This window comes from Diabrotica virgifera, chromosome 2 (assembly GCF_917563875.1).
Source record: "Diabrotica virgifera virgifera chromosome 2, PGI_DIABVI_V3a".
In the NCBI taxonomy this organism is placed as follows: Eukaryota; Metazoa; Arthropoda; class Insecta; order Coleoptera; family Chrysomelidae; genus Diabrotica; species Diabrotica virgifera.
This window is the reverse complement of record NC_065444.1, coordinates 84,135,488-84,150,466: the sequence shown is the minus strand read 5'-3', so window position 1 is coordinate 84,150,466 and position 14,979 is coordinate 84,135,488. Positions and strand designations below refer to the sequence as shown.

General features: G+C 34.4%; 1 protein-coding gene across 1 annotated transcript; it reads right to left on the bottom strand.

The window, feature by feature from the left end:
• Window positions 1–4,641: 4,641 nt before the first annotated feature.
• Window positions 4,642–12,131, bottom strand: LOC114328828 (uncharacterized). The gene is made up of 2 exons (XM_028277776.2): window positions 11,934–12,131; window positions 4,642–4,949 (listed from the first exon to the last, which is right to left on the bottom strand). The coding sequence occupies exons 1-2, from the start codon at window positions 12,072–12,074 to the stop codon at window positions 4,737–4,739; spliced, it is 354 nt and encodes a 117-aa protein (XP_028133577.1). The 5' UTR covers window positions 12,075–12,131; the 3' UTR covers window positions 4,642–4,736.
• Between the last annotated feature and the right edge of the window lie 2,848 nt (window positions 12,132–14,979).

Genomic DNA, 14,979 nt, shown 5'->3' with positions numbered 1-14,979 from the left:
CTGCCTTTTGGTGTAATGAGTCGTGAACCCCAATTCGTATGCTTAGCATTCCAATCACCTCCAACAATGAATTTGTTACCTAGCTTGTTGAATAGTTCTTCGTATTCTTCAGTTGTGATTCTATGTCTAGGAGGGCTATATATTGCAGCAATTTCGAAGTTCCAAGGCCTGGCATTTATATTAAGTATTGTTGCTTGTAGCTTATCTGTTTTATGTTCCGGCATTTGATGATGTTGTATATTGTTCCTTATAATTATTGCAGATCCTCCATGGGCTGTTCCATCTGGGTGACTAGTGTGGTAGACTGAGTATTGAGGTATTTTAATTAGGCTTCTTTCTGTGAAATGCGTTTCGGCTACAAAGAGGATGTCTATTATATAATATGGAATGGAACCCAATCCTATGCCCAAGCAGTAAGAGCAGGAAATCAAGTAGCTGACATAGGGTCTCAGATGAACTTATTCTTAAACGAATTTAAAGCAATGTTCACCCAACTAATGAATCGAAACAGCATGATCCTTACCACGCTAACAACATTAATTAATAAAATTCATTAGATCTGTTCGAATAGCCGAATGGAACGCAAATGGTTTAGCAAACCATAAAGCAGAAGTAATCCAATTCCTAGAGGACAACATATGTTGTCCTCTAGGAATTGGATTACTTCTGCTTTATGGTTTGCTAAACCATTTGCGTTCCATTCGGCTATTCGAACAGATCTAATGAATTTTATTAATTAATGTTGTTAGCGTGGTAAGGATCATGCTGTTTCGATTCATTAGTTGGGTGAACATTGCTTTAAATTCGTTTAAGAATAAGTTCATCTGAGACCCTATGTCAGCTACTTGATTTCCTGCTCTTACTGCTTGGGCATAGGATTGGGTTCCATTCTGTTGTTGGTACTGTGATTGTTGACTCTGATACTGTGAAGTTGGTGCTGGGTTAACATTTTGATGTGGGTTCTGATTATTATGGGTTGACTGATTTCCGCGTTGTCTATTATTTCTTACATTTTGCAAGTCCTTGTAAATTACGCAGCCTTTATAGTTTGCAGTGTGTTCTCCGTTACACAGGGCACATTTTGCTGGTGTATTTCTGGGTTTTGTACATTCTGGCGTTGGATGACTTCCTCCACATTTCACGCATGCGTAAGGTCTTGTACAATACGCTTTTGTGTGTCCATAACGTTGACAGCGCTGACACTGTGTTATATTTTTCTTTCTGTGAGGAGGTTCAAAGCTGACTTTCATATTGCCGATAGAATCCAGTGTATAGATGTGTTTGTTGTTTTCTTTCGGTTCTAGGTCCACATAGAACATTGACAGTGGTGATTTATTGACTCTGTGTAATACGTTAATGATATTACGGACAGTATGCCCTGATTTAGCTAGTTCACTTTTTATTTCTTCAACTGGCATCGAGTGGTGTAAATTTCTTATAACTACCCTATAAGCTCTATCTTGTTTTGCTTGGTATGTGTGGTGAACTATTTTGGTACTATTTAAATGCTGTATAAGTTTTCTGTATGACTCAATAGTTTTTGTGTTTATTTTTATTGTGTCATTTGGGAGAGCTTTCGACTGGTAGTCTTCTGCTTTAATGACTGTCGATAGGTTTTCAGTCATCTTTTTGATATCATTTACCCCATAGATAAATATAGGTCGAGGTTTAGGTGTTACTGGTGTGTTATTATTATCAGTTAGGTTTTCTAATGGTTCAAATCTGTTGTTTGTACTCACTTGCATTGTTGTTGTGTTATCATCTTTGGGGTTTGCTTTTCTTTTTTTTGTAATTTTTTTGACTGTTTGCCAATCATGGACATTTTCTATGGTTTCGTCGTCTTCATCGCTTGAGTTTTCCATGACAAGTTCCTCTCCACTGAGGATGTATTGGGAAGCATTTGATGTATTTGGTTGATCCATTTGAGGTGCAGGGAGGTTTTGGTTATATTGGTGATTATTGTTTGGGAATGGAGTAGGCGGGATATATTGGTTTGTTGTCTGTTGGCTGCTCGGGAATCCATAAAATGGGGGCGATATTACTGGAGGTTGTTGAGGCTGTGTATATATTTGGGGCACATTATACAACCCCCCATTTGGCACTTGATTTTGGTGGTACATTTCCTTAATATAGTACGCCACTGAGTTAAAAATTAATCACATAAATAGTAATTTAGAATTAATCACTCAAATCGTTTTTTAATTATTATTTCACTAATTACCATAAACTAGTCCCGGCCGATAGCCGAGACCGGCACAAAAACTTGGATCTCGAGAGCGATATGGTACGTCTTTACTGCTCGGAATCCAAATACACACTGTCCCAAGGAATTATAATTATAAAATATATAAATAAGTAAGAGTCTATTCTTGTGTCAACGAAATTGTCTTCACACAAGCTGGGCTCTGTATTATGAAGAGAATATAATGAAGAGTCTCTCTCCGTCTCGCTTAATCTTTCATTTTCTGATATGGATTTAGAGTCTTACCCTGCTTCCAACAGATGACTCTCATCACATACCATTTTTCCATGTTTATGACCTTTTAGTGAGTTTTTTCTCAGTATATTTCTCCTTTTATTATGTATGAAAGAGTATGTTATATAACTACGATCTGTTTCAGCGTAGGAAGCTGATAACCCCAGTATTGTAATTGCCAAATCTTTTAAAGAAGTTTTGGTGCACATACCTTGTCACCAGCTTATACAATCTACTGATCGTGCTGAAAGCCAAATAAAATCCATTGACCAAAGGTCTGCTTTTGCACAGAACTTTGTTAGTTCTGTAAAAATTTTTTCTTTTTTGTCAACAAACTTAAGATGATTGGTTAATATCTTGTCTATACACTGCATAGCTAATATATGCTCTTCACCAGTGAGGCTCTGTCTTGTTAAAGAAGAATCAAGCAAGTTTCCAGCATAGTGCACAGGCTTCACTGTCATTTTTTTCTTTTCTCTAATTTAGATACGCATTCCTTTTCCTCAGACTTATTGATTGGAAGTAATGGAATATTCTCGGTAAAAATATTTTCTGTATCCTTAAATGCCTCGACAACCTGAGATATTTTAAACATATTGCCTTCCAATAAAGTCTAATCCATTTCACAATTGGCGTTAGCACAACTGCTACTTTTTACAACTTTATCCAAAATATTTCATCATCCAGACAGTTCTGTATGTTATTTATATAATTAAGAATTGAACTCCATCTAGTTTTTACAGAAAGCTTTAATGATAGTTAACTTTATTGTAGTTTTGAATTTTTTCTTTTTTTATTTTTCTTTTGAAATATTCCCATGCATTATACCTATATACAATCACAATAAAGATACACTAGAAATAAACAAACCAAGACACACTGAATGTTCGAGGAGGACCCCCAAAGTCCCAAATCATGATTTGCAAAGTTTATACATTTTAATGGAAATGTGGATTCGTAGACGGATGCTGAAGATACCCTGGACAGCAAGAAAAACTAATGAAGAAGTACTAAGGAAGGTCAACAAAGATAGAGAACTGCTAAAGACTGTTAAACATCGAAAAATGTCTTATCTGGGACATATAGTGAGGGGAAGTCGATATAAAATATTACAATTGATCCTTAAAGGCAAAATAGAGGGCCGTAGAGGTGGAGGAAGAAAACAAGTTTCTTGGTTAAAAAACATTCGAGAATGGACTCAGATACCAAATGCTGGACAATTATTCCATATTGCACAAGATCGAGAAGCCTTCGCAATGGTGATCGCCAACGTCGGATAATTCTGATATGGCACGTGAAGAAAAAGATACATTTTAAATCATGATTCGTGACTACTCCTCGTAATATTCAACGTGTATTGGTTTGTTTATTTCTAGTGCATCTTTATTAAAATTTTAGTACAGATTTAGGCAACAATGTTCCTCTTGTACTTGGCAGTGGTATAGGTTCGCCGGCCGTGTGAATTAAATAGCGCTACTTCCATGTAAATTCAAATTTCGTCACTGACACTGATGTCCAAAAGGCCCTTGGAAATATTCTCAAAAGTTCTCGGGAATATTATGGAAAGTTCTCTGAAACATTCTTGAAAGTTCTCGGAAATATTCTCGAGAATTTTCCATTGAAAGTTTCCGGGAATATTCGCGGTCAGGGGAATATTTCCATTTTTTATAGGCGAATATTCTCGGAAACTTTCCAATGTTCGCGAATATTCGCTTGGAAATATTCTAGACTCACACCCCACTACACGAGATGTCACCAAATGGACGAAGAAGTATTGGCAGACCAAGAAAAAGATGGTGCGATAATTTAAACAATTTAAGAGGCTAATATTGAAGAAGAAACAGGCTTTAAAGCCTATATACAAGAAGGACGAAGATGAAGAAGAACCAACGACCAAAATTTTGTATTATAGAAAAACAAGGATTTATTTGGCAGTTCAAAATGGAATCACTTTCTCTTTTTAGTGATACTTTAAATCTTTGACGTAAGTTAAACTTTGTTAAATCTAAATTTAGTTACTTATTAAAGTTCTGTTATTGTATCATAGCTCTAATGATGGCTTTGTAAGCTGAAAGCATCCAGCTAGGAAATTAAAAAAACATTACACATTTGAAAAATACTTTTTTCCCATATTTATATTCTTATCAATATGGTAATAAAACACGTTCTTAATTTACAGTTTATATTTACACTTAAAAATTACTACAATGTTTTTAATTCCCCTAATAGGTTAAAAATGAATGTCTCAAAAATATACAGTTTAAATAAATTTGAAGTTACGGTCTTTATATGCTACTTCACCTCTTCTTAATTTTGCTTCTTGATTCCACTTAGTGCTATACATGGCATAGAAATATCCTGCTAAGGGTAAGCAAAAGAATACTAAACCATAGAAACCAGTTTTCCTGTTTGCTTTGAAGTGATCCACACCACTGACCTGCAGAGCTTGATACCTTAGCATGGCAGGATCAAACTAAAATATACATACAAATAGGGTTGTATAAACAAAGTAGGGCTTAAATAAGGGCTGATATTAGCAGGAACTAAATGCAGTGCTGAGTGTATTAAAAACTAGCAAAATAACGCAAAAGGTGGAAAACATATGTTATGACATAAAAACAAATGAAACTACACACACTGGCAAAATTAACCCAACACCTTAAAAATGGGACATGTTTGATGTCTTGAATTTCCTAAACCACTGGTCCGATTTGAGTGATTCTTTTATTATGTTATAGCCTTATTATTTAAGAATATCCTTGTAATAATATTGTTGCTGGACAGGTAAATAACATTTTATACAGGGTGTACCAATCATACTGTGTTTTTTCTTAAAGTTTGGAACACCCTGTGGAATATTCTAGCATATGTAAAATATTAAAATTAATACCCGATTGTAGACTTAGGCTTTCTTAACATTTTCATTTTTGATTCATTTACTTATCTGAGATAATAAAAAAGTTATGTTCGTTAACATCTACCATGTTTATTATCAATAAATCCTCATAGTAGGGGAGGAAAGTATACTAAATTTGCAGTTACTCGAGCGTTATGGGGACCTATTGGATTGTGAAGAGTATGTGCTAGAATCAGAAAAAAGTTAAGTTAAGTTGTCCATAAAGTGGGGGACTTTTCCTTTTTAATTTAATTTTCCATTTGAAACAATCATTTTTCTCCGATTATAGCGCTATTTATCCATAATTCGAAAAAATGTGTCGAATAAAAGTTGCCTATTTTTATGTAAAGAATCCAAATCTGCAATAAAAATTGGGGGCTCCTATTTAAGATTTTAAATTAAGTCTCCCACCCCACCTCCGTGGGGGGGCTATTCAAAATATTAAATACTAACCCTGCGATATTTCACGAAATAAACATCAGATCGTAAAACTGCAAAATACACCTATTCAATATTTTTCAAAAATCTACCGAATGGCACCAAACATGACCCCTCACGGAGGTGGGGTGGGGGTTACTTTAAAATCTTAAATAGGAGCCCCCAACTTTTATTGCAGATTTGGACCTTGACGTAAAAATGAGCAACTTTTATTCGCAACATTTTTTCCAATTATGGATAGATGGTGCTATAATCAGAAAAAACGATTGTTGGAAATGGAAAATTAAATTAAAAAATGGAGAGTCCCACACTTTATGAAAAACTTAACTTTTTTTGATTTTAGCACCCAATCTTCACAATCCAATAGGTCCCCATAACGCTCGAGTAACTGCAAATTTAGCATACTTTCCTCCCCTACTAGGAGGATTTATTGATAACTTAACATAACTTTTTCATTTTCCAACACAAGCAAATGAATCAAAAAAGAAAATGTTAAGAAAGCTTAAGTCTACAATAGAGTTTTAATTTTAATATTTTATATATGCTAGAATATTCCACAGGGTGTTCCGAACTTTAAGAAAAAAACACAGTATGATTTTAACACCCGGTATAAAATGACTTTTACCTGTCTTGCAACAATATTATTACACCTATATTCTTAACTAATAAAGCTATAACATACTAAAAGAATCACTCAAATCGAACAGCAGGTTTAGGAAATTGGAGACATCAAACATGTCCCATTTTTAAGGTGTTGGGCTAATTTTGCAGGTGTGTGTAGTAGAGGTGGCGAATTATTGTTAGAAACCTATAGTTTGCCATCTTCAGATATTAGCTTAATGAGCTAGTTGGCTTCGGTCATAATAACATGTATGACATTTTGTAAAATATTTTTAATATTATGTAGTTTGATTTATAATTAAAATTGCTACTACTTAATGTTTTTTTACTAGCATCTGTCTTAATCTGACTTAATTTATTAAGAATAATAGTAAATTTATTAGGAATCAGTGAATGTTTCTCAACTTCATATGTATAATTATGACAAGTCGGACTAGCCAAATATAAGAAATAGCTTTATCTCTTACTATCCCACAACTTAATATGTTTTCTATCTTTTGCGTTATTTGCCGGTTATTAGGGCACTCATCACTGTATAAAGGGTGTCACAAGAAGGTAGGTCATAAATTAAATCAAATATTCTGGGACCAAAAATTGTTCGGTTGAACCAAACTTATCTTAGTACACTTAATATCTTAGCGCATAAAAAAAAAGTTACAGCCCTTTGGAAGTACAAAATAAAATCGATTTTTTTCCAATATATCGAAAACTGTTAAGAGATTTTATACCGAAAATAGATGTGGCTTTCTTATGGCAGGAATTTTAAACAAAAATAACACTGAAATTTGCGTGCCCTATAAAAAAAATTTTATGGGGTTTTTGTTCCCTTAGACCGCTCCAATGTTTATGTATGCTCCAATTAAATTTTATATTACAACGTGGAATGAAGTAAACACTTGTGTTGTATGTAGGCATATATGAATTTATTAAAAAATCCTTAAAATTTATCCACGAAGGAGTGGAAGTACAAAACGTTTTCGGTCAGACTGACCATCATCAGTGTAAACATTCAGTGTACAAGTAATTGTAACTAGCCACTTCAATAGGTATACTCCACACACTCCACAAAATACATTATTGTTACATTCTATATTAAAAAGTGGTCGACATTAAGTTGATGTCTTACGATTTAAAGATCACATGTGAATGTATTTCATCCTTGCTCGAAAATTGCACAAGGTAAGTACTTGTGTTCAGGTGCGTATCAGTACATGTTCTCTCTCTCAGCATTTACTTGGTTCCAAGTTGGTTCGTAACCTCTCACCTGAACAAAAGTACTTACCTTGTGCAATTTTCGAGCAAGGATGAAATAGATTCACATATGATCTTTAAATCTTAAGACATCAACTTAATGTCGACCACTTTTTAATATAGAATATAACAATAATGTATTTCAAAGGTTTTTATACCTATTGAAGTGTGGCTAGTTACAATTACTTGTACATTGGACGTTTACACTGATGATGGTCAGTCTGACCGAAAACGTTTTGTACTTCCACTCCTTCGTGGATAAATTTTAAGGATTTTTTAATAAATTCATATATGCCTACATACAACAGAAGTGTTTACTTCATTCCACGTTGTTATATTGAAGGTATACAGCCAACTACAGGGTTTACCCCCTTTTTAAAGTTCTAAATTTTATATTATTACCAGGTCTCTATAATGTTATTTAAAGATTTACAAATATGTGATGGATTTTAGAAATGTTCAAAATTACCTATACATATTTTCGTGAATACACATTCGGCGCCATTTTAAAAAGGAAAATCAAATCTTTTGGAAAATCATCAGCTTCTGACGAAATTGATTTGCAGTTTTCGTGATTGTATTCCTTAGTTGTTTTTCGTTCATAATTGCTACAGAATATATGTCTCCTTTCATAAAACCCCAGAAGTAAAAGTCAATTGGGTTAAGATCATCACCTCTGGGTGGCCAAGAAATAGGCACATCAGGGCCTATTCCAATCCAATGTCCAGGATACTGACCGAAAAGATATTCTCTGATTTTATTATGTAAAAGCCATTGTTGAGTGTCATTCTGTAAAAACCACATATTTTTCCTGACTACAAGATTGACTTTGTCTAAGTACTCTGGTAACACGTTTTGTAGAAAGTAAATAATTTTCACCATTAAATTGTTTGGAAGAAATACTGGCCCTGTTATGTAATTATCCACAATTCCTGGCCAAATATTGACTTAAGTTCTTTGGCGATGAGAGACTTTTTTTTTGCGTGGGGGTTTCTTTGGCCCAGATGTATGTGTTATGATGGTTCGTGATGCCATTTCTGTTAAAGGTAGCTTCTTCAGTAAACAAAACATGATTAATAACATTGACATTTTGAGTGTTTTCCGTTAAAAATCAATCACAAATCCTATGATTTTAGGATAATCTTCAGCCAGAAATCAGGTAATTTAGTAAAACTGCTGTTCCTTGAATCTACTCCAAGCCATCATCTGAGAAACAAATAACTGAGCAGCTACTACTCTTGTACTGCCGCCAGAGATTTATTTAATTGCTTACATAATCCCCTCATCATTTGTATCTACTTTTGGTCAACCATTATTACCAACAAGTTGTGGTCGCAATGTGCCTGTCTCTTGGAAATCATGAACATTGGACAGAAATAATCATCTGGCTGTATTTCGATTAGGCTATTTTTCCACATAACACCTTGCAGCTGCTGTTCTATTCTCTTGGTATTCACCTGTAATTACCAAATAAAAAATAATTATCTAAAGCCCTAATTTAGCCTGCTCAAACTTAACCAGAATTAAATGCATATCTGCCATTTCTGAAAAAGTATAATTCATTGTAATAGAATATTTCGTTTTTCTTAACACATTCTTAATAATCACCATGACACCTGACAGTTGGGTTTCACATCTTGTGGTCGTACACACTCCAACACCCATAGGGCAACTTTCACTATTAACGTGAACATTAAAGCTGTAACCCAACTGCCATGCTTCGCAATACATGTATCTGTATGGAAGTTTTTACACAGGAGTGTAATGGGTAATACTAGTGAATGAGCTCGGCACTTTTTATGTGTTTGTTATCATTAAAGATTTTTCGAAAAAAATATATATGAATTTATGAAAATCCATTTTTATTTTAATCAAATAACACCAACAGTCTTTATTAGTTATACAGATTAATGGCGATTTTAATTTTGATTCCTTCTTTTGAGTGGTTTGTCTTCCTTCCTTCCTTCTTCAGTGCTTATTTTCACACAAGTAACATACTAGACATTTTCGATGCTTTCTGTTTTCATTTTCCAACACTTTCCTGACATTCACTTCATGGATTTATAACATACTAAGAGCAATGTTCTGCCTAAAACCTGTAATTGATATTTAGGCCTTTATCACTGTTTTGTATGGTATAAAAGCATTTACTACAGCTGGGTCAAGTAATATTTCAAAGGCAAGTTATACTACTTATAAAACTTGATTCCTTTACTCAAAGGGGAAGAATATGACTTCAACTGATCATATTGCCTAGTGAGAACAATAGTGGCGAAACATGAAAATCAACGTTTTTGAGTTAAGTCCATCAACTGACATCTAAATATGCCCTCTTTTATGTGCAATATCGGCTAACCATTATATAATTTCCTTATTATTAGAGGGCGCCTACAAGTCTTAATGGTATTGTGAATTTGTCAAATAGATGCATTAACGACGAAAGCACACCAAACTTTATATCAACACTGGCGAATCTGTAATTATGCTGTGTTTGCATATATTTGAAATATTAGATATCTTATTAAAGATAGTAGTGCAATGCGCAATAGTGGCGAATGAGCACTTTTGTCTGTGTGGTCGTTTTTGCTTTTGTGTTTTTTTTTATAAAACTTCTTATAGAGAAACTTAGTTTCAATCATTCTTAAGTACTTAGAAATAGCAAATAAAGAAAGCTACTATCCACTTTTCAGTATTGTTTAATTCCACACTATCGAGAACCAATATTCATTTCTAAAAAGAAGTCTTTAGTAGTTTGAAATATGAAACATACGTGAGTGAAATGATGAACTTAATTTTATTATTCATAGTTCTTTTGCTTACTTTTTATCTTTTATCATGTTTATCGTTTTCTTGAACAGACAATGTGTTGAACAGACATAATCATTACTTAAGATTCTATTTTGTTATTTTTCTATTATACTTTAGTTTCATTTTGCGAATTATTTGGTGCGTTTAATTTATTTTTAAAAGTAAATTTTTTAATTATTTAAAACAGAAACTAAACTGTTGTAGTATAGTAGTGGTAAAGTATAGTGGCGAAACATCAAATTAAACATCCTCGATAATGCAATAATGGCGTAACGCAGAAAAAAAATAAAAAATAAATACAATGTCCACTTTTCTTCAAATAAAATTACTTCTACTAATTGGTTTAAATGGCTAGAAGCATATTACTAGAAAAAATCTGCAAAATGATTACCTATTAGTCAGTTATACTGTTTAGGAAGTTTCATCAAAACTTCAAATAAGATTATCTCTAAATGTTCATTTTGAAGTTTCGTCACTATTGTTCTCACCAGGCGATATAGATCTATGAATGGAGATAGGACCTGATCCTGAAATGCATTCATGATCTAAAAGTGGGATAAAACAGTTGATACTGTAGCAGGCCTATCTGAATTTTTATCTTATCCACATTATACTTTGACATCATGACACATTGTGTAGCCATCTTTACAACAGAGTCTATATTGTTTTCTTCCGAATTTGAACCTCTTATTCTTGATATATTCCCTAAATGAGAGTCTCCTTCTGATGGGTACCAGTGTTTCATCTATGCAGACAGATTTATCTGGAATGTAGACCTATTTGAATTTGCTGGTCAAGTTTTCTAATAGATAGCTTAGCTTTCCCAACAGGTCCCAACACAACACGAATGGACTGGAAACAACAAAACATCTACAATTTTAGCACACACAGAGTTGTGAGAATTCGAAAAAAAAATGACAACCGACATTTGGGTTTCACAGCGCTCAGAGGATCTGAAACCCAAAAGTGGGGTGCCATTTTTTAAAATATGTTAAGTATCTGAGAATTTTTTTAACCTAATGCTTTATAACAGCCAGCACGTCATATAATGCACAGATAATCCGAAGCCCGAATAATCAACAAACAGATAATCAGGGTTCTACTGTATTGGTAAAAATCGATTTTCATTTTGTAACTTCAAAGGGCTGTAAGTCTTTTTATGTGTACATTTGTACTAAGGTACGTTAGGTTCAATGGAACACTTTTTGGCCCCAGCCTAGACTGTAGAATTTAATTTATGACCTACAGCAGTACCTAGACCTAGAAGCAGCAAATACATATTTAGCTGTATAGAATTAAGTTGATATTAAGGTTTTAATGCTAAATATAAATTACACATTACAAAAAACTAAAGACTAGGTTTCAATAAATACACTAAAAACCCAATGTTATTCTGATAAGTATGACATAACATCTGTCTTTCTAACCAAAAAATATGCTTACCACTGCTCCACCCTCTCCCGTTGCATGGATAAAAGGATTAGATTTTAATTTTAAGAATTGTTGTCGCAAATCTGCCCTTCTTTGGGCTTTTGCTTCTATAACTTTAACGGCAGCAGGATCTAAATCGTATGCTTTCGACATTTTGACAAAGAAAACCTAACCAAAAAATTCCTCCTCTTCTTTCTCTTTCTTTTTTGTGATACGTAATGAGAAAACGGAGAAAACGTCATTCTATCTAAAAGCCGTCGCCAATGAGGGTCAAAGTTGTAGAACTGGTTGCCGATTGACGTGGCGTTGTAATATAAAAAAATTCTTAACATTAATTTTTATTATTTTTTTCTTTATAAATACAATATTGTCAGTTGTTTGTCAAATTTAGCATTAGTCAATAGGTAAATTTTCTAAAATTGTAGGCGTATTGTGTATTTTGTAGGCGTTTTATATTCCATGTTAAAACGTCTAAGCAGGGCTCATAAAAAAGGCGCCGACCCAAATTCTAAAAAAGGCGCCAGCCAACCTAATAATCTCTAAACAAAGGCGCCAGAACCCCTGCTTTACATCAAACTTTTTTCAAATCCCAATGGTAGGGGAGCCCCATCGGGGATTTTTGCAGTTACTTGAGTGCGTCAGATTATCACATGGGGAGATACCTTGTACACTGTAAATGTAATTCTAGCATATGGGTGCATTCAGCAGACGCAATCGCTAACTAATCGATTAGTAATCGATTTGTGATTTACATGCTGAATGCCACAATTTATGTGGCATTCAGCAGAAAATCACTAATCGATTAGTTAGCGATTGCGTCTGCTGAATGCACCCATTGGCTCTTAATAGAGGGAAGTTCGTTAAGGGAAGCCCGAAAAAATCTATCCTAATCCAGTCGTGATCAATTTGAGCGGGGTGTAAGGGATTGGCGAGTCACAAAGTTTCACAAAAAAGCGAATAATTCGCGAAATGAACTTCAGATCGATAAACTAAAAAATGTGTTTTCAATATTTTTCAAAAATCTATCGAATGATACCAAACACGACCCCCCAAGGAGAGGGGTGTGGTTACTTTAAAATCTTAAATAGAGAGTATTTTATTGCAGATTTCGATTCCTTACGTAAAAATAAGTAACTTTTATTCGAGACATTTTTTAGAATTATGGATAGATGGCGCTATAATCGGAAAAAAACGGTTGTTGGAAATGGAAAATTAAATTAAAAAATGGAAAGTCCTCCACTAAGTAAATCAATATTACTTGTGAATTTTTTTAAGTTTAATTTTAATTTAAATCCATAAGTAATTGACTATTTTTATTGGGAGTAGTAAATTATAGTAAATTATATTAGGATGCCATAAAAATATAGCTTCAGTTTCCCAGCAGGTATCGCTTTTAATCCGTTACACTCTTTGGTACTCTCTGGAGACTCCAAACAAATTTTTGAAAAGTTTGAGTAATTTTTCAGCTGGTTCTACAGAAAAATCTATTGGTTCAAAAACATTTAACAAAAATCATGATGATTGTTGTTCAATAGAAGTTACTTTTTAAATTTTTTCAAATTTCTAGAGCGTTGGCAAGGGCGCACTGCCTCGTCGGCAGTAGAATTCGCACCTACTTGTGGGAACTTTATAAATAAGTATTTAATCACGAAGGAAAAAATATCCTAATTACCTCTACTAAACAACATTTTAAAGAAGAAATATGTAGGTTTTTTTTCTGTAAAGCAATGTCTATACCTATATCCTCGTGGACAAAAGTTATGGGACAAAAAACAAAATTTCTTTCTTTTGGGTTTCTTTGTGCTTGGTCTTTTGAATATATTTTTGTAAAAAAAAGTATCATTGACTTTAAAAAGTGATATTAAGATAGGAAATTTAATCAGGAACAATTTTTATGTAAGTATGTTTGTACCAAAAGTGCATACAACTCACCCTAATGTAACCTGTGCCCAGGGACTAATTCACCCATTTCTCAAAAACGCACCCCTTTAAATGGTAGCACTCCGCGGTTTATATATATATATATATATATATATATATATATATATATATATATATATATTGTTCGGAAAGATTTCCGCGGTCAGGTAAATGAAAATTACTAAGTTCTCGGGAAGAACCGCGTTGAGAATTTATAACTCGACGTTTCGGCACCCTTTTTGGAGCCATTATCAAGAGGGGTATGGTTCCGTTCGAGTTCGGGGTCTCAATCTGCCTACTCCCCTCACTCGTGACGTACCAGTAGTGTCTTGTTCTCTAGGAGAACGGTCAAGCGGCACTGAGGTCTCAATCTGCCTACTCCTCAGTGTCGAGTGACGACCTGTCTTCGCCTGTGTAGCTCCTTTTATACTCTCAGTGCGCGCGGGAACTGTATGCGCGGGAGAGGCCTGAGTGGGATCGACTGACGTGGGGATTCGCCGAAGCAGCGGTCGCCATGTTGCCGGCAGTCTTTTGGCGTCATCGCGTGTGTTTAGGCTGTGAGGGCGTTTTTCAATTTCGATGGCTTCACGGATGATTCTCGATTTTAAGGAGCGGACAGGGGCGATGGTTTTTGCTTTCTCGAAATCTATTTGGTGACCTGTCTGAATATGATGTTGGGCAAGGGCTGAAGTAGTGTCGGAATGTTTTACAGATATGGAATGTTCGTAGATACGGTTTTGGATTCGTCGGTTTGTCTGTCCTATGTATGTCCGTGGGCAACTGGAACAAGGTATCTCGTAGACACCATGGTCTTCATTGGGGATTTGGTCTTTTACGGATCTGACAAGATTGCACAACTTGGAGTGAGTAGTGAAGACGGTTTTGATATTTAGAGGGGTAAGAATTCTACTAATCTTGTCAGTGACACCTTTGATAAAAGGTAGAAAGATTTTGGGTTGATCGAGCGGCAAGTTTTCTTTATTAGATGGAATGGGATTTAGATGTTTCTGAATGCTCCTATTGATTTGGGTTTTATGGTAGCCGTTTTGTAAGAGTGTTTGCCTTATTGAATTTATTTCAGACAGGTCACCAAATAGATTTCGAGAAAGCAAAAACCATCGCCCCTGTCCGCTCCTTA